The sequence below is a fragment of the Hyla sarda genome, chromosome 6 (genome assembly GCF_029499605.1).
Source record: "Hyla sarda isolate aHylSar1 chromosome 6, aHylSar1.hap1, whole genome shotgun sequence".
Classification (NCBI taxonomy): Eukaryota; Metazoa; Chordata; class Amphibia; order Anura; family Hylidae; genus Hyla; species Hyla sarda.
Window position 1 is genome coordinate 174,134,294 of NC_079194.1, and position 21,522 is coordinate 174,155,815.

General features: G+C 39.6%; 1 protein-coding gene and 1 long non-coding RNA gene across 3 annotated transcripts in view; one reads left to right on the forward strand and one right to left on the reverse strand.

Annotated features, from left to right (window-relative positions):
- Positions 1-21,522, reverse strand: part of CDH13 (cadherin 13) — a 973,781-nt gene that overhangs the window by 657,808 nt on the left and 294,451 nt on the right. The window contains exon 3 of the mRNA XM_056525819.1: positions 14,195-14,403. Within this exon, the coding sequence (XP_056381794.1) occupies positions 14,195-14,403 (209 nt within the window). The remainder of the gene's footprint in view (positions 1-14,194; positions 14,404-21,522) is intronic.
- The window catches only part of LOC130276439 (uncharacterized), a 53,906-nt gene continuing 47,303 nt past the window's right edge, over positions 14,920-21,522 (forward strand). For both annotated transcript variants that reach the window (XR_008845118.1, XR_008845117.1), the window contains exons 1-2: positions 14,920-15,036; positions 18,572-18,636. This is a non-coding gene — a long non-coding RNA (uncharacterized LOC130276439). The remainder of the gene's footprint in view (positions 15,037-18,571; positions 18,637-21,522) is intronic.

Genomic DNA, 21,522 nt, shown 5'->3' on the forward strand with positions numbered 1-21,522 from the left:
ATATATATATATATATATATATATATATATATATATATATATATATATATACAGTATCCCCCCGACATTAGATGGCCCCGACATATGATCAAATCAACATACGATCCTTTTATATGTTGGGGCCATCGCATTAACTGCTATCCGACAGCGCAAAATGCTTAAGCTGCTGTTGAATAGCAGTTTAAGCATCCCGGACAGGTTCACTTACCTATCCCCACTGCTCCGGGTCCACTTTGCGATCCTCCGGCATCTTCTGCATCTTCTCCAGGGTTCGGGCCTCGCTTTCCGGCGTCGTTATTACGTCGCTACACATGCCGTGCCGCCGCAGCAACATAATAACGTCACCAGAAAGCGAGACCCGGACCCCAGAAAAGATGCGGAAGAAGCCATAGGATCCCGAAGAAGATGCCGGAGCAGCGGGACAGCATCGGGAGCCCCTGGGACAGCATCGGGAGCCCTGCGGACGCGGTCCGGAGTGACGGGGACAGGTGAGTATTAAATGCGCTTTTTACATTGCACGAATGCCTCAACATACGATCGATTCAACAAACGATGGGTCGTTTGGAACGAATTACCATCGTATGTTGAGGGACCACTGTATAGGAGAGGAGTGTTCTAATCTTACCTGTGAAAGAAACGTTATCATGAATTTGCAGAGGGAAATGAGGACTATAGTTATTACACAAAGAGAGGAAAAAACGTCAGCAGAGCTGGTGCTATTGGACTTTGCTTTATAGGAGTTTTCATTTTTTATAGCCAAGTTGTTAGACGTTCACTACAGAGAGTCCATTTACAGATCTGAAAAGCCAGCTTGCAAATGATGCTTAGGCAAATGTTTACATCTCTCAAAAATGTGAATGTAACAATGAAAAGGAAACCTGGAGAGAATCTGCTATTTACAGTGCACAAGTGATAGCACAGCACAGCTGGACAATGTGGCATATAGAAAAACATAAACCGACAGACCTTAAATAATAGCAATGGTGTATGAGAATACAAAAGAAGAAAAATGATGACAAACCGAGCAAGTTCCTCCCCGCACTGGCTTGTTACACTACAGACTCATCACTGTGACACGTTTATTACCGCTCCTGACAACTGCTGAAAGTTCCTAGAGAAAAGTTCCTTTATTTAGCCATGGTGACACAGCGCATCTTAGGTCTAGATGTACAGTTACAGTGAATGGGAACGTATAAGCCATTACATTATAGACTGCTGCAGCTCGTGAATCACATTGCAGCATTCTTAATAAATCAGGTAACCTTGACTACCAAGGGAAATAAATATATAAATTTCAAAACTGAACAGCAAATATATAACTGAAACCACATCCAGACTGCAAAAAATATAAAATGGGGGACATTCTGTAGAGTTGAGAACTATATTACTGGTATAAGTATATAATTGTAGCTATAGTGTTACCTGCAAGAGTGTGAAACAGATAGAAACCACCACTGCAACAATGTGACATGTACACACTAGAACAACTTTAAAGGGGTACTCCGCTGGCCAGCGTTTGAAATATTTAAAGGGGTACTTTTCCCCTAGACATCTTATCCCCTATCCAAAGGATAAGTGATAAGATGTCTGATCGCGGGGTTCCCACCGCTGGGAACCCCTGCGATCTCCCTGCTGCACCCGATGTTCGTTTAGAGCGTTGGGTGCAGCGCCAGAGGTTCGTAACATCACAGCTGTCCCCCGTTCGTGACGTCACGGCCACGCCCCCTCAATGCAAGTCCTATAGACTTGCATTGAGAGGGCCTGACCATGAAGTTAAAAGCTGGACGTGACCGTGACGTCACGAGCCTTTGCTCCGCATCACCATTCATCCTTGCATCGGATATCTGGGGTGCCGCAGCTGAGATTGCAGGGGTCCCCTGTGGCGGGATCTCCGCAATCAGACATCTTATCCTCTATCCTTTGTATAGGGGATAAGATGTCTAGGGGCGGTGTACCCCTTTAATTCCGAATGCTGTGTGCGCGCTGCGGGGGTTGCCATACCATGGCCGACCCCCGCAGCACGCACACAGCATTCAGGACTAAATGTTCTGAACGCTGGCCAGTGGAGTACCCCCTTTGTAAGTGTCCCTGAAGAGTTTCCCTAAACTGAAGTACAGTGATCCCCCAACTTACAATGGCCTCAACATACAATAGTTTCAACATACAATGGTCTTTTCTGGACCATTGTAAGTTGAAACCAGACTCAACATACAATGTACGGACAGTCCGGATCTGTGAAACATGTCAATGGCTGGAAGATCTGACCAATCAGAATGGCCGTTCACTGGTAAAACCCCTGTATTACTGAAGCGTATGCACTAACTGGTGTCTGGTAGCGCCTCCCTACAGTACAGGGAGGTATTACATGTTCTGTACTCTTTACCTGCTCCTCTGGACACCAGGTGAGGGCAGCTCCATGCTACTTTTTTAGGACATTGCGTGTTATGTACAGGACCTTGAAGAAGCTCCTGTCCTCTACATACACCAGTGTTTCCCAACTAGGGTGCCTCCAGCTGTTGCAAAACTACAACTCCTAGCATGCCCGGACAGCCTTCGGCTGTCGGGGCATGCTGGGAGTTGTAGTTTTGCAACAGCTGGAGGCTCACTGCTTGGGAAACACTGACATAGACCGTGATTTACAGCTCCCAGCAGATCTTTCTTACTTTTATATGTAAGGATTTGCTTTATTTATATTAGTTATCTACTCAATTTTTCTTTCATTCTCACTTTTTCCTATTTTTGGATGACATTTTGGAGGCTTCAGAACCAATTACCAGGTTTCCATAGAGTTGTGGTCTCAACATACAATGGTTTCAACATACAATGGTCGTCCTGGAACCAATTAATATTGTAACTTGAGGGACCACTGTACACAGAAGAAGTACTGTACTATAGCATTGTGACTTTGGGAGAACTCTCTGGGTTAAAGTTGTCCTAGTGTGTCCATGTCATAATGTTGCAGTGGTGGTTTCTATCTATTTTACACTTGTGCAGATAACACTGTATCTACACTCATTCATATCAATAATGTAGTTTCCAACTCTACTGATTGTCCCCATTCTGAAGTAACAGACATAGTGCCCCGTAATAGAGAATGAAACAAAAAATATTAGCTCACTAAGGGTGGGTTCACACCATGATTTTCTATACAGTTTTTGGATACGGTTTAAAAAAAACAAAAAAAAACAAAAAACGTATGCAACTGTACAGAAACCCGTGACCATAGACTTTCCATTCAAAACCGTATGCATCATATTGCATATGGTTGTCTCTGTTTTTCACACCACACGGTTTTTTACTTTTTTTTTCCTGGACAGAAAACCGTGGCCTACCACGGTTTTTGGTCCAGGTGAAAAACCATATTGACCCGTATACAGTTTTTTTTAACATGGGAGTCAATGGGAACCGTACAGAACTGTATGTGTGTATGGTTCCATCCAGTTTTTACCATACGGTTTTTGACTTTGCACAGTTTTTTTTCTTGGAATTTCAATCAAACAAGTGAAACTTTATTCATAATGGAGTGAAAAGTTCAAAACGTATGCTTTTTTTTCTTAAAAAACGGATGCAACCGGACATCATTTTTCAACCGTATACAGATAAAACTTTGTACACACGTTTTGATACAGTTTAGTCAGGTTTTGAGGAATCCGTTTTTTTATCAAAAACCTGAAAAAAAACCTGTATTGAAAAAATGTGGTGTGAACCCACCCTAACACACAAGAAGGTGCTACAGTACAATAACAATTACCTGCAGGGTTACCAATTCCTTCTGATTTCATGCTCAAAGGTTGCAGTAAAATTTTACTTTTATTTATAACAAATAAGTGAGTATTAAAGATTTAAAACACAGACCTTTTCATCTCTTTGCCATAGATGTCGATATGTCACTCTGAAATATATATTTGGAACTCAATACATTTTCATATGTTAAGCAAGGAAAAGCAGGAACCATCGCTGTAGAATCTTCAGATTTATTGGAGGTTAAAACACAGAGCAGGATAAGAACACATACCGCACGCAGAAAAGGCAGTGATGGGTTTCAGGTCATGTGACCGTTTGTCAGTCTGATGAAGGGTCACGTGACCTGAAACCCGTCACTGCCTTTTCTGCGTACGGTATGTGTTCTTATCCTGCTCTGTGTTTTAACCACTAATAAATCTGAAGATTCTACAGTGCTGGTTTCTGCTTTTCTTTGCTTGTCATTTGTGGAGATTGCCGTGCGCTTGGATTAGGAGAAGCTGACCTTTCCTTCTGTTGTCTTCATTGTCATGTGTTACTCAAGTTGGCATATATTCTGGTGATGTTAGATCACATTGTGGTGAGACAATGTATCATCAACACTGCTTTCCTATTTTGCAAGAGACATATGGGACTGCAGTGCTGATTAAAACCAAGTCGTCTGTCTACCTCATACATGTTTCGCCATGTGGCTTTATCAAGGAGCAAAAAATGGATGCCAATGAATGTCAAAACAGTACTTTTTTATATGCTGGTGTGCAATCAAAAAGACATCATATAAAAAATAGACCATCCATAGGGAATTAACTATAAGGATGAAGTGGGTACATACACAAAGTTCTGGATCACAGCACCAAAACTGGAGACTCTGGTTCCTAATTTGGGCTGGTGTTTATTCATTTACCAAATATTGGAACATTTCGGCTTGTGAAAGCCTTTTTCAAGCATGAATAACAAACATCAGTGCACAATAATACACATGAGTACATTCTCATTGGTTTACAAACAGGTATATATAATACAAACTCATTGGTGAACAATCCCACTGAAACACCTTATTGGTGGCCACAGACCCATGCCACTAGTAGGGCCGATGCAAGGATTTTTAACAAACACCTTTCTCATGTAATCTGCTTGCTGCTGGGATGACACACTGTAACAAAATCCCTCCTCATGTAATCACTTTACTACTGGGGTGACGCACTGTAACAAAACCCTACCTCATGTAATATCCTTACTACTGGGGTGACACACTGTAGCAAAAACCCTCCTCATGTAATCACCTTACTACTGGGGTGACACACTGTAACAAAAACCCTCCTCATGTAATCACCTTACTACTGGGGTGACACACTGTAACAAAACCCCTCCTCATGTAATCAACTTACTACTTGGGTGACACACTGTAACAAACCTCCTCCCAATGTAATCACATTACTACTGAGGTGACACACTGTAACAAACCTCCTCCTCATGTAATGACCTTAATATTGGGGTGACACACTGTAACAAAACCTCTTCTCATGTAATCACCTTACTACTGGGGTGACACACTGTAACAAAAACCCTCCTCATGTAATCACCTTACTACTGGGGTGACACACTGTAACAAAACCCTACTTCCTGTAATCTCCTTACTACTGGGGTGACACACTGTAACAAAAACCCTCCTCATGTAATCACCTTACTACTGGGGTGACACACTAACAAAAACCTCTCCTCATGTAATCACCTTACTACTGGGGTGACACACTGTTACAAAACCCCTCCCCATGTAATCAACTTACTACTGGGGTGACACACTGTAACAAACCTCCTCCCCATGTAATCACATTACTACTGAGGTGACACACTGTAACAAACCTCCTCCTCATGTAATCACCTTAATATTGGGGTGACACACTGTAACAAAACCTCTCCTCATGTAATCACCTTACTACTGGGGTGACACACTGTAACAAATTTCCTGCTCATGTAATCTCCTTACTACTGAGGTGACACACTGTAACAAACCTTCTCCTGAAGTAAATCTTCTTACTAGTGAGGTGACACAATGCAACAAACCCATACTTATGTAATCACCTTACTACTGGAGTGACACTCTGTAACAAACCTCCTCCTCATGTAATCACCTTTCTACTGGGGTGACACACTGTAGCAAACCCCTCCTCATGTCATTACCTTACTACTGGGGTGACACACTGTAACAAACCTCCTCCTCATGTAATGACAAAAATTGAAAAAAATGCAGCTCAGCTCACCAAAGGAAACAAAAGTGAATGGATTCCAGCTCAAAAGTGAGAATATTAAAACTTACATTTTACAAGGTATGCATTAAAATAGGACATATGCTACAGCATACTTCCTACTTGTATTGTAATTTTATTACTTTTCATCAGTAAAACATACACTATGTACCAACAGGTAGTGTCTTTCTTGTATAAATTGATAGAATTGATCGAAGATTGATATTTAGTATGCTATACTTGTACTTCGTATCCCCCTTAATTGCTCAATTGGGAGGTGCGGTGTGTTTATAGTGTCCCATGTCCGGTTTGGTGCGTTATGCTCCGATATGGCCGTCTTGTCCCGCTCTATATTGCTTATCATGATTTAAGGTCAAAACATGTCATTCAGGGGCAGGTTTCTCATTATATAAATGGGCACTTGCTGAGTACCCATTGCCATGACTAAGAGTTTGGTTTTTGCTTGACGTTTCGTTTTTGTATTCATTATATTTTCTTTGGTTTGTCCTATTTTAACGTAAACCTAGTAAAATGTAAGTTTTAAAATTCTCACCTTTTTGGGAGAGCTGAAATCCATCCGCTTTTGTCTCCTCCTCATGTAATCTCCTTACCACTGAGGTGATACACTGTAAAAAATCTTCTCCTCAAGTAAATCTTTTTACTACTGAGGTGACACACTGCAACAAACCCCCTCCTCATGTAAATAACTTTACTACTGGGATGACACACTGAAACATACCTCCTCCTCATGTAATCTCCTTACTACTGGAGTGACACACTGTAACAAACCTACTCCTGATATAAGTACCTTACTACTGGGATGACGTTTGACCTCCACTCCAGCTCAGCCCTGTCTCCTCCACAGCATCACCAAAGGTCCCTTAGTAACTATCTCTCCTTTCCTGCATGGCTTAGCTCCACCCCCAACATATTACTGGTCACATGATGGTGACATCATCAAAGGCCCTATACCCCAAGCATCTAGTAAGCCGGTTGGGGAGGAGGCGGAGGGTAGGGGTGAGCACAATTCTAGATTTGGTCCTGCAGGATTTGAGCCCTGTATAATAAAATGTTTGTGCCCAGGAGCAGATGCTGTCACGACCTAGAAATAGTATGCAGTAAAAAAAATTTGCCAGGCGGAGCAGTGCCCCGTCAAGGGGGCTCCCTAGTTTGCTAATAGGATTTTGCTGGCCCTGGTCACTAACCATGGCAACCTATGTACATATTTATATAAACATATCAAAAACAGTGCTTAAAAGGTATATAGCCTAACAAATTAAAAAGGATAGGCACCTGGAGACTTCCCACACATTACTAATAGCTACACTACTACCAAAATAGTGACATCAGCAGTTTCTCCATAACAGTGACATCAGCAGTTTCTCCATAACAGTGACAACAGTAAAGTCTCTGTATCAGTGACAACCACAGTGGCACAGTGATAACCACTGTTACTAATGGAACCCACTGAGGATTTATTTTGGAAGGATGATAGGTACAGATAGAAGACATGAGTACCATCATTCAATACCTTTGGTGCGCATGCACCATCTCTACTCCACTTATGTAACAAAGATCGAAGTTCGTTCACATTTACTGGCGAGTGTGCATCACTTACACAATAGTTACATCACTATCGGTATGTTTGTTAAAACAACACAGGAGCAATGGTATCCTACTTTTGTTATTTATAGGAGGAATGGGTTATTGGTTTTATCAGCTTTTACTAATCATTGTTCTGTTTTCTTTGGACGCTTTTCATTGTTCTACTGCGCATGCGTGAACCTATGCTGTAGACGCAGTATATATGTCATTCCCCTTATGTACTTACGCATAAGCCTTCCCATTATAGGATAGTTTCCATCTCTTTTTCATGGGACTACCCATCATCCCCCGCTGGGTTAGGAGGTATCCCGCTGGTACCTTAAGTGTTTTATTATGTTTTGTTTTTTAGATCCTTGTGAGCCTCATGTCGGTCTCAGAACTATAATTTATATTTTGTGTTTTCACTGCACCAAGCCACTTTGAAGTATCTTTTATGGTCTAATTTATATGTAGAACACTGATTTATTGTTCTTATGATTATATGCATGTATGTTGTTCACATTACTTGTTGAGTACATATGTCATTTTATCGTGTCTCATATGATGTCGCTTATCAGTTTTAGTGCCAAATGGCCAGTTTAAATAGACTGTACTCCTTGTTTTATCACTAAGCCTGCAATCACATTGAATAAGATACTCTGCTGTATCGAAACGCGTCTGTGTCTGGCTAAATAAAATATACACTATGGTTTAACTTGACCTAAATGTGTTGGAGATTATATCGGTCGATAGTGCTTCGGTCTGAGCTTTTACCTTTTTCCTATATCCGTAAGTATTGCTCTTTTATTTACAACACACTCTTGCAATAAAATGAAACAAACAAAAAAAAAAGATTTTCCACAAGTCCTTCAGTCATTTTCTTTTGTTAAACTGACACAATTCTATCCAATCGTTCTTAACCTCTTCACGACCTCTCAAATTTTGATTTGTGGCTTACATTTTTTTCCCTCACCTTCTAAGACCCATAACATTTATTTTTCCACTAACAAAGTTGTATTAGGCCTTTTTTGTGGGGCTAGTTGTAAATTTCATTGGCATGCTTTATTTTATCATACATTATATTGCAATACAGTAAAACTGACCTGCTAACTTTACTCTATGGGTCAGTACAATCCCAATGATAACAAATGGATAATTTATGTTTCATTGTATGGTTAAAAAAAATATATATAGAAAACTTTTTTTATTTATTTTTTTATTTTTCCACCTATGGAGCTGTGTTAGGGTTTATTTTTGTGCCATAAAAACTACTACTACTACTTCTGTGGAGCTCCAGCTTTTTGATCACTTTTTTTTATTACAATTTTTCTTGGATGTGATGAGACCAGAAATTTTGACATTTGAAATTTGTGTTTACGTTGACTTTGCAGGTTCAGAAATGTAATAATTTAATCGTTCAGAAAATGATTCATGTGGTGATAACAAATGCGTTTATTTTATTTTTTGTGTTTTATTTGGAAAATGAAAAAAGGGAATGATTAACAAAACATTTTAAAAACATTCTTTTACTTTTTTTTTTACACATCCCCTCCCTTATTGGCCCTATTATAAGCCATCAGTCAGTCAATGTTGATCTATGTTATTGGTGCTCTATCGCTAAAGCCTTTATCAATTGCCTAGGAATACACCAAGGTCAAGATAAGCAACCCATCAGCACCCTTCAATTACATCTCAGTAGCGGTGCGATGGGGCCACTAGAATTAAACATTTACGTGCCACAATCACTATTGATTCTAGCATTTAAATAGTTGAAGGAATTATCCAGCGGGAGGGGGATTAGAAACTATGCCCAATGTGTGAGATATAAAAAAATATACCTCTACTTACTTCCAGCGTTCCCACAGTGCCTCTCTGTGCTCTGGTCTCTCGAGCAGGACACCGAGGCTTTCTAAGCTACAACATGACTGTTGAGCTCGGGAAGCACCCGGGACCAATGTGTCATATGGCTTTAAGCGAATTGCTGGCAAAGATGAAATAACCTATCACTGAGCTGCAATTTGACCCATTGGGTCTGGGTACTTTCTGGGCCTGACACGTGGACACTGCAGTTAAGGAAGATAATCACATTAGGGTACTGAAGTATTACACTGGAGGCACCACAGGAGCCCTGGCTGTAAGTAGAGGTTTATTTTTTATATCCCACACAATGGGCACAGTTAGGAAAAAAAAACTCCTCTTCCACCAGATTACACCTTAAAATGAGAGCAATCTCTGATGTCCGTCACTACCGGCAGATGTTAGCTGCTGATAGCAGCATCTGATGATAACAGTGTTAACCTGATTTCTGAGCTGGTGCTGTACTCCCTCACCTGGGAAGGGGTTAATGTCTGCTTGAGATCAGGGAGAAAGCAAATATGGCTGTCATTTTGCCTCTTACAAGACTTATTAGTGTATAATATTCAATTGCCATGTCATGTACTTCAGAGGTGCAACATAAAGTCCTGGGCCTTAGTGTAAAGTCTGTAACATAGCCTACACCTACAATCTGCAATGTATAATACTGGTGTCTTTTTCTGCAGCAGAGAGGTCCAGGGCCCCGGTTTGACTGCTACCTCAACACTTCCTGTAGCTTATCCAAATCCACTGAATTAAAGGCTGAGTGACTTGGTGGTGCCCAGAACCCACTCATATGGCTTTGATTTTTTTTTTTAGGATTCTGGAAAAGCAATAAGAAAACCACTATGGGCCATGTTAGTTGTCATCACATTCATGCTGCCTGAACCACAAGTGTTGGCTTCTTCCCTCCCCACAAGCTTAATAGATAATAATTAATAGATATCTGCTTGTTTGGGTATAAAGAGGGATATTACAGTCAAAGCTGGTGGGGCAGGGGAAAGCTGCCAGGGACCATCCCAATGACTCGTGGTTCAGGCAGCACAGAAATAATGGCTGGTTCCCTTTAATAGAGATGACCGGAGCTTAGTTGACAGAAGAGAATAACTTAATTATATATTCTTACAAGTCTGGGCTACTGTCAGCTCTGAGCTCCACAGGACATAATCTCTTAGTCATATGATTTAAATACTGACTAGATTGTTTTAAGCTGCAGATAAAGTGATAAAGTGATACAGAGGAGAGAACACGACTCAAGTAAAAATTAGTATTTTAGAGATTAAAATGTCAAAGGGAAGCACTGGAATTTCATCGCACATAAATTTACAACTCCCAGATTCCATGGCAAGTGAATGCACGGTCACAGAAGAGTGTATATAAAATATTAATAAATCAAATTAAATATGATCATGAAAAAAAAAAACATTTAATAAGGACATTTGTAAAAGCAAGAGCTACTACATCTAAGACAATGTTTGGTGGCCAACAAGTGAAATGTTTTCTCATGAGCTAATATGTTACAAATAAGTTACCATCATTGCAAGAGTTTCTCTGTAGGAATCCTCCCAATTGTCACTGAAAGACTGAGTAACAATTTTTGGCAGCAATTGTCACCATGGCGATCTAGTTTTATGGTGAACTAATACATTTCTACAAACAGTGTAGACTTTATTTGCTGTTTCCATTTCACAATAAATCTGTGCCAGATCTTTTGTCGGATGGATTCCAATGGTGCCCAAACTACCGTACTTTAAGGCCATGTTTACAGACTGTGAAAATAGAACCCCCTTTTTATTTTTTTGCTCTACAGTGATTTAGTATGTCCTAATTGTAGTATTTTGAGTTTTTACTGTAATATACATGCAGTGTGAAAAATCCTTAGGAGGTGTCAAGAAATACTACTTTTTTTTTTTTATAACAGTTTTTATTCCCTAAAAAACTAAGTATAAAGATGTCCTAAGATAATATAATCCATGATTCATTTACTCTGAGATGCCAAAATTTTATGGTAGTTTAAAGTAGTTTTAGATGTTCTAATTTTTAATACTCTCACATGAATTAACAAAGCCTTCTATTCACCATTAAGTAACATTGCATTATAAAAATGGATTTCCCTATGCCACTTGACTATTGTCTGTTACAGCATAGCATTCTCAGCAAGTTTTAATCAATAGATGACAGCCGTTCCCTGTTGATGCAAGTCTACTGTTCTATCAGTTGTATTCTTCTTTGCTTCATTTCAATAAGAAATACTTCTCTACCTTACAGGGGGGTTTCAAGCTATTTTGATAAATGTTAGATTAGTAAGAGTTTGTTTGATGGGATCAGCACTTATCTCTAGAATAGGGAGCCTCTGTCTGTCTCTCCTCAACAAAACAGTGGGCTCCCGTGGATAGGTTATTCATTTATTGATAGGAAAAAGCAATCCTGCCCAGCCATAAAGCAATTCTGGTTATCCGTTTTACAAAATATTGGAGAAGCTTTTGATATTGAAATCCCCAAAGAACCTAAAGTATGTATAAGCCTTGAGGCTTTCCAGATTGGGGATGATTCTAAAATTGCGGTGGGCCGGTTACTATATATGGCAAGAAAAGTGATTGCCCAACATTTAAAAAGATGAGAAATTTCAGACAATGAAACAATTGCTATAAAAAGCTGAGCTCCTTTAGAGATAGGAAGAATTAATCTATCAGAAACGTAATAGAGCAATAAACAGATCGGCAACAATGGCAGGACAGGCTAGGCAGGTAGATTGATTCCCCCGCCCCCCCCCCCCCCTTTTTCTTTTTGCTGTAGCGCATAGGGTTGGTGCGGTGCTATTGAAAAAGGGTATCATGTCTTTTATGGGCCTTATTTATGTTGTCCCATTTGTATTGTGTGATATAATGACTCCACCTTCCACCACATAATTGTTAGGTGTCATTAAGGGTCTCTCTTCATTAGTCTGTTGGCAAATGCAATAAAGGAAATGTCATAGCCCTTACAATACTATAATAAAAAGCACAATTTATATAAAGCATAGGAAGGGGTCCACATTTTCAGACCAGGGGCAGACGTGCAGCAGACTCAGGGGAGGGGGATCATCTGTACAAAGGGCCCAGGGGCTGTAGCTTGCACACTACTAGCAGAGCCTGTGTTTCTGAAGTGTCAATCACAGAGCAAGAAAAACTCCACTCACAGTAGAAAGCAGAGCAGAACCTTCTCTCTCTTGTTGCTTTCATCACGGAGGGGTCTTGCTCTGTGATTGACACTTCAGACGTGCTTGTTGTGTTCAAGCTACTAGCACTTTGCATGAATCACTGACTCAGTATAGCTTTCACACAAGCAGCAGAGCCCATGTGTCTGAAGTGCTAGTGATGATGGTTACATAAAGATAAGGTTCTCAGCAGATAACATCTCTTTCCTGCTCTGTGCAGAGAGAGTATGTGGCGTAGCAGCAGTCCACCTTTCTGAATAAGAAGAGGTGGGCTATGGCTTAGGCAACCAGCAGTTGGTTGAGGCCAGAACAAGAGGCAGAGAAAATAAGCAGTAACATAAAAAAGATGCAAATTTAAAAATAATATATGTTTACAAAAGTGAATAGCTTTACACATCCTACAATTTAAAAACTGATCATGAGGATGGGAATACCCCTTTAAAGTGGTTGTTGAGGGTTTTGAAAACATGATTCTTACTTTCATAAAGATAGGCTCTGTTCTATTCACTTTAGTGAAGCTACTGTATTAGTGAAGCTACTGTATTAGTGAAGCTACTGTATTAGTGAAGCTACTGTATTAGTGAAGCTACTGTATTAGTGAAGCTACTGTATGCTTCAATACAAGGCACCCATGGATAGGTGTGACACTATTTCTGTAATGTACAAGCACTTCATAAGCTGTGAGACAGTTTGACAGTAGTGATTTTATACTACTCAGACTTTTCCCTGGCTGCATCACTGTCTGGGTTAATAACATGTTTGACTTGTACTGAGCTCACTTTTATGATCTGTTAAAGGGGTTCTCTTCTGGAAAACTATTTTTGTTAAAAATCAACTGGTGCCAGAAAGTTAGATAGATTTTTAAATTACTTCTATTTCAAAATCTTAATTATCCCAGTACTTATCAGCTGTTGTATGCTCCACAGTAGGTTCTTTTCTTTTTGATTTTCTTTTCTGTCTGACCACAATGCACTCTGCTGACACCTCTGTCCATATCAAAAACGGTCCAGAGCAGGAGCAAATCCCCATAGCAAACCTATGCTGCTCTGGACAGTTCCTGACATGGACAAAGGTGTCAGCAAAGAACACTGTGGTCAGACAGAGAAGAAATTCAAAAAGAAAAGAACTTCCTCTGGAGTATACAGCAGCTGATAAGTACTGGAAGGATTAAGATTAAGATAGAAGTAATTTATAAATCTGTTTAACTTTCTGACACCAGTTGATTTAAAAAATATTTTTTTCCACTGGAGTATCCCTTAAGTTCTGGAGACTAGTGAAAGATAAAGAATGGTAATTTTAGCTATCATCAATGGTGAGGCCCAGGTATCACTATAATATGGCATCTGGCTCTGATGGGGCCTCACCAGCCACAACATATTCTGTGCAACAAAGTAACATCTAATGACACCCTCAAGCTTGGTCCTTGGCATATATATATATATATATATATATATATATATATATATATATATATATTTTTTTTTTTTTTTTTTTTTTTTTATTTATTTATTTTTTTTCATATCAGGATTGACTAGTGACTTTCAGACAGCAATCTATGGTATTTTTTTTTTACCTTTATTGAGTTGTGTCTGTCCTTTTTCCCCAGAATCTTGACCTCTGCCATATCATCAGAGTGAAGGGAACGAGCGTTGATGAACAAAACCCGGATGTTTCCCGTCACATTTCTTAAAGCAATTAATGATCCGTCAGGTTCCACTTTGAAATCCGGGTTGGAGACTTCATATTGTACTTCTTCATTACCTTGGCAGTCATCAAACTGCACTGTAGAAAAAAGGTTAAAAAAGATTGTATCATTGATTCTGTCATGTCAATTACCAATGGTGTGCGATAGAGCCATCATACAGCAACCACACAAATGTTGTACAAGTCTAATGCTCCACAACACCATACAACTTTAAAATGTACAGTATGTATTGTTTTGCTCCTCCTGTATCTAAGTAGTTAAAAAGTCTATCCTTAAAAGGGTTACAGCTTTGATTTTCATTTACATAGTTTCAAATATCATGCCTCCCTTTGCACATCCATAATAAAATGATTCAATTCTGACTGCCCACAACTACCACTAGCAGGAGCTTATTAAACACAGCTTTTTATTTTATTTAGTAAGCAATCTAACTTGGTAAGGACCCTCTAGCACAGCTACACGTAACCAACATTTTATCATTTAAATAAGTAATGTCAGATTCAAAAACTTTTTATATGTTGTACATCTTGGCAAACTTTTTATATGTTGTACATCTTGGCATACTTTATAATAACATTTTATTTCCTTTTTATAGAAGTCATGGCTTATGAAAAAGACCACCAGGGGTCCCCATATCATCCAGAACATAATCCTGTTTGGCTACAGCATCATCTTTGCCTCAGCTGAAGCACAGGCAAGGACAAAGTCAAGTAAGTAAGGGGGTGGGATTAGCACTCATATGTGCTCAGTCCTGTCCTATTAGATTCCTGTCTGAAAACAGAGAAGAAGGGTTACAGAACAGCCTTCATCACTGTCTGGATGAAGAGGCCTGGTACTGTAACACAGATTTCACAGTGTGTGAAAATATTATTTCAGGGGTACAGTGTGTGACAGTTTTATATTCAAATGCACAACATGTAGCATTATTTTATTCATGGGCACAGTGTGTGGCAGCATAATATTTAGGGGTATAGTGTATGGCAGACAACGTCAAGAAGAACAGAGGGAGCACTCACGATTAGGAAGTAATTTTGAGTGGTATCTTCAATCTTGAAAGTCGATGCATTGCAAACACAGCCGCTTTCATGCAAAACACGCAGCGCTTCTTCTGACAGGGTCAGAAAAAGTGCTGTGTGCTTTGCGCGAACGCGGCTGTTTACCTGTCCGCAGACCACTGGCATCCCGCTCCATGGAGTTTTCGCACGGCACAGACTTTCAAGATTAAAGATACCACTTGAAATGACTTCCTAATCGTGAGTGCTCCCTCTGTTCTTCTTCCCGTTGTATGTTTTAAACTGTTTTTTATAGGGGTTGAGCACAGGAAGAACCTTTGCAGTGGTCCCGCTTCCGAGCTCTACTGCTGTTACTAATGTGCATATTGAAGAAGCTACAAGGTATACACGGCAGTGCCGATCTTTGTTTCTTCCACTGCATAGTATATGGCAGTATTGTATTTAGGTGGCACAGTATGTAGCAACATAATGTTCAGGGGCACAGTATGTGGCAGTATTATATTCAGTGGGAACAGTGGATTTACACCGCTCACACTTCAGTAGTTGTTTTACCCTGTGACTTGTTATTAGGGTAACAATAATGTTCTGCAAAATGCAGCGCTTATTTCTTGTACAGCATTGCAGCTGTTTGGTTTGAACCAGGCCTCCACATTCAGCTTGGACCTTTGTGTAATGATAGATCTGTATAGACGGACCCTTACTTAGAGTATCTAAGTACCCTTCCTCTACTCCTTGGTTTCGCTTACATTTTAATATTTTTATTGGTTTTGTTTGTTCTTTATTGGTTTGCAGGTTCGAAATAATCTAAATTCATTTCAGTTCACTAAAATAGAATTTTTGGAAAACCTCAATTGCAGCATATATGAGCCTAGTGTCATTCGAAATCTCTCAACTTCCTTCCCTCCAGCCTAAACCCCATTATAAATCTAAAAACATAGTAAGCAAGTGTTAGTAAATGAATAATATATAGCACATGTTGTCTAGCAGATGGTACTTTGACAAATAAGTTAAATATCATGGCCCAAGGCAAAGAAAATTGATCTAAAAAAAAAACATTTCACTGATTTGCAGCAAACCGGCTGACAGTAAAGACCCCCTGAGATTATACAATAGATTCGACAAAAGCAATAATGCATGTGGATCTCTCTGTGCTCAGCAGTCACAGTGTGTGAGAGGGACACAACTGGAAAGCTAATGTGACAAAGGGGACATCAGATCATATAAGCTGATGGCAACAGGTGTCCTGACATCTTCTCCCCCTATTGTGTATGGTCAACATTGTTGTGACATGGAATATAACTCTTTAAAAGGATTGTACTGAGTTAAAAATATATGGCAGCTTTCTTCCAAACACAGTGCCACATGTGTACAGAGGTTCTTTGCAATATTGCCACTCAGCCCCAATCACTTTTATGGAGCAGCAATATGCATCATGACAGCAATACCACATTCAACTTGTGGAGTGGAGAAATGTTCCCACACGTTATGTCTTCCAAATCTTGTATGACCACTTTAAACAAAATGTTTTTTTTTTCCTCTTCTCTACATAGGTCTATAATTCTGTGTTTAATACATGTTCTATTTTTCAATAAGATATATCAAAATACCCTGTATTGTAATGTAGAGAAATAAATATTTATGCCTAGATTGACCAGTTATTGGAGTTTACTGCATTTGGACTTAGAGCACCCTCATTCACTGCATTAAGGGTACATTATATGTGCGTATTTTCTGCTGCAGATCAGCTGTAGATTTGTTGTAGCAGATTTTGCTACCTATTGAAGTCAATGGGCAGCAAAATCTGAAAGAGGTATTCCAGCAGTGTTTTTGTTTAATACATATGCTCATTCTGTGTGCTCAGCAAATCATTGACCACAGAAGTCCCGCCTAGACCAGTGGTTGGCTTAGAGACAATGTGTCGTTTCGAGGAAGAAGACTGAGGCCAGGACTCACATTGCCACTAAGCCAATCACTGGCTGAGACATGATACCGCTGTGGCCAGTGATTCGCTGAGCTGCATTGTCATTGATCGACCCCCAGCTCCAGGAAACGGATCAAACCAGTGGCTGAGAGCAGGATACAGAGGAATCAGGGGGGGCACTGGATATAAATAGAAGTTTATTTATTTTTATAGCACATAGTAAGGGTATATATACAAAAAAAATATATATACCAGAGGATGATATCTTAAATATTTCTTTTACCAGAGGATAATCTCTTAAATATTTCTTTAGGTGAGTTCCTTAGCTTCCACTGGTGGAATTTGAAGGGAATTCAAATTGTAGTACTTAGAAAGTATAATCAGAATTGTTTAAATCAAGTTTTTATGTCAAACATATTTTTGGTGATTTTTTTTTCACATTTTCCATTTTAGAATCTAGCTTTAAATAGAAATCTTGTCATTTTCATTCTGGTCACCAGGCAAAATGGCTGCACTATAATAATACAAAAAATAAAATAAAAAAAACTTACATTCAGAAAATAGAAGCAGATTTGAAAAAAGAGCATGGTTCGGTATATAGCTCTAATCTGTAAAGGGAATCTAGGTAATGCATTCTCCTTAAAAGGGTTGGTTAAATAAGATTAGAAAAACATGTTTTTACCTTCCAGAAACAGTAGGCATGCACTGAATGCTGAATGATGAATGACGCTAAGCTGCAATATGAGACACAGGTCAAAAGTGACTGGAGGAAATCCGCCATGTTTTCTAATCTCATGATTTACTTAAGAAGAATGTGACCATAATTTTTGAAAGATAAATACTCTCTCACAACAGATCCACAGTTTTTTTTTTCTAGTTAACTTCCTGCACATTGAGAACATCTATGACAATTGTGCATCTCAGCAGTTTCTTGAAAAATGAATTCATTCTAGTTAAAACAAAAATCTGAGGCAGAGGATTTCTTTACCTTAGAGGTCGAGAAATCCATTTGCTGGTGGTTATCCAGGCACAACCTGAACAGGGGAGAGCAGATCCTCTTATTCCCACCGATACCAGCATCAGGGTTTTAGAGACTCATACAGCTCATTAATTATTTCAGGGGAGAAAGCCTTTGGGGATCAGTCAACAATTACCTATTTCAGTTTATTGTATGAACTCTGTTAGGCCCTTAAACAAACATAAAAACTGTCAAAGGAGTGCCATTTCTGATTTATTTAGACTACGTGACATTGGCTGCTTTCAGACAGTATCAGCTTCAAGCTTTAACAGAGAGGATATTTTCTTTTGCAGAAAAGCAAGTGTTATCCCTGAATGCTGTCCATCAATGAAGCTCATCCCAACTTAAATGGTAAATTGTAAGTTCAAGAACAATGGTACATTTTTTTAAAGATTCTAAATTCTCTTTGCATAAAAAAAATTATAAAATTAGGGCAGATTTTTTTGGCAAGCATCATATACCAAAATATATAATATCATGTGAAAATATGCAGTGTGAATATAGCTTAAATTGGCACTGTCAGACACAAAAACTTTTGATATGTTGTAAAGCATGCAAAACCAATAGGTTTTACAATTGGTTTCATTAGAAAATGTTCAGTATTTCATACTGAAAAAGACAGTCAGACAACTGCCCCCCCCCCTGCCTACTTGGACACATACTAGTCCTGCTGTGTCCCTGCATCATCACCTATGTCATGGACACACTTCCTTGATTGACAGCTGTGAGCGCAGGGCACACAGCTGGAGGAAAAATCCTCCCACTGTCAGCTTGTGTCCCGCTACTGTCAGTGAGGAGAAGCTGGGAGTTGTAGTTTTGCTACTGCTAGGGGAGATGTGAACAGACAGCATACTGAGGGAGGGGGCGGAGACCTGCACAGTGAGGCCACGCCCCCTCCATTTGAGAGGAATTTAGACTAGTGAGCTAAATTAAAAGTGTTATAAAAAATTAATAAAGGTGCTAGACACATAAAAATTAGATGTACATGGTCAGGATTAGGTACTGAGTGATATATATATATAAAGTTGTTGGATCTGACGGATACACTTTAAATGTTCATCTCTTTTAATCCCATAAAACCAGGACATAGCAGTAGATGACCTATCCTATTTCAACCTAGACCTAGACTTACAAAAGTTTAACTCTATTCTAGAGTAAAAAAATTAAATCTAGCTTTCAACTTTCTACCAATTCCTCTGATTCCCAGAATACTACAAAAACTACATAGGGCTGCACATCAATAGTCACGTACAGGCCTTAAATTAGCTGGTTATCTCTCCTGAAACAGCTACACCTTTAAGGACCAATATTTCTTCCAGAGACTTCAGATTTACTGATCTAACTACACCTGTCATGGATACTGAGAATGACACTCTTCTTAAGAAGGTCCATCTAAAAAATGGCACTGAGATCTTACGGTTAAATCGAAAGACTGAATTCTGGTGTGGAGATTCTAAATTTGATTCAGAACACTCTAGCATTCCCCTATGGCTCAATTTTGCATTAGAAGGATTTGGACCTTGCTCTCAGTACTCTTAAAGTACACATAACAGCTCTAAGTGCTCTAGCTGACTTTATGATGTCAGCTAGGTCTCCAAGTTTCTGGAAGCCTCTGAGAGAATTAGACCTAAAATTAGGAACTTAATTAATCCTTGCAATCTTAGCTGGGTTCCCTCAGGTATGGTAAAACACAGATACATATTGCGGCGTGTTGACATTCAGCTCACCAGTCATGTTGCGTTCAGGAAATCCTGGTGGGTAATAAGACAGGGAAAAACTGATGCAGTTTTATTATAATACAATACAGAAATGTAGGTGCACTACTGTGGCAGATGTATACAATGACATTGGCTAATCCCTCAACACTGATGTTAAAATTGAGACATTCGCCAGTGTATCCTTATATTATATTTGGGGTTGAGCACCTCCAGCCATTTGAGACCACGTTTTTTGTTGTTGTTTGTAAATTTATACGTGGAGGTGTGTAAACTCCATATGTTAATGCGCCTTGAACATTTTCCAGGCAGCATTAGGGTTGCACCTGTGAGACCATGCACCTATATCAGCCAACTTGGGTGGGGCTTGTAGCCTCTCTCCCCCCTTCCATTGTATGTGTGCTTAGTCACGCTGGAGGGAACTGGGAGCAGGCTACATGTCGACCTAGTGCTGCTGTAATTGCCCACTGGCCCCTGGTTTTTGCTTATTACGCACAGGTAGGTTAGCGTTAGGTCCCGTGCCATCTGAGAAACCTTGGCGTTTGTGTGCGGGCTCTGGTGTGTCCTTCATATAAGGATACACTGGCGAATGTCTCAATTTTAACATCAGTGTTGAGGGATTAGCCAATGTCATTGTATACATCTACCACAGTAGTGCACCTACATTTTTGTATTGTATTATTCTAATTGTTACACATCCACACCGTTTATCTGGTGTAGGATTCTATTGTGGCACTTGTAGTCCACTGCAGGCATCCTCCATTGTATGCATTTTTATGCTGGGGATCGCCCCTAGCAACGGACTACAAGGGCAGGATCTGCTCCCCCAGTATATATGCACAACTGCATTTGGGGTTGAGCACCTCCAGCCATTTGAGACCACGTTTTTTGTTGTTGTTTGCAGTTTTATTATGAATGAAAAAAAGGAAGCAAACCTCCAGCATCAATATCAACTTCACAGGACGTGCAAAAACTTTAATACAGTCCACCTTAATTCAAAAGGATTAAAATAATAGAGTGTGCATTCTGTAAATGACATCCATGCATTTCGAACCGAGAGGTTTGTAATCATGGCTGGAGGATGTGATCTTTCTCCTTTGAGCCTTTAAATGCCATTACCATCAGATTTCTGACTTTAAAGACTATAATTCTAGTGGCAATCACCTTGGCCAATCCAAGAACTTTGAGAATCAAAGAAGATAACATTATCTTTAAAATAGGCTTAAGCTTCCGACCTAAAGTAGTGTCCTCAGTATTGCCCTCCATCTATAGATTTAAGGATATATCAATTCCTTCCATTTGTGGCAGTTTCAAAAATGTCATAAATGGAATGAATGGAGACTTGAGAAAAACATATTCATCTAAATTAGTGGGGATAAAGGATAAATTAAAGGGGTACTCCGACCTAGGACATTTTATCCCCTATCCAAAGCATAGGGGATAAGATGTCTGATCGTGGGGGTTCCGCTGCTGGGGCCCCCCCGCTGCAGCACCCCGCTTTCATTATTGCACAGAGCAAACTTGCTCTG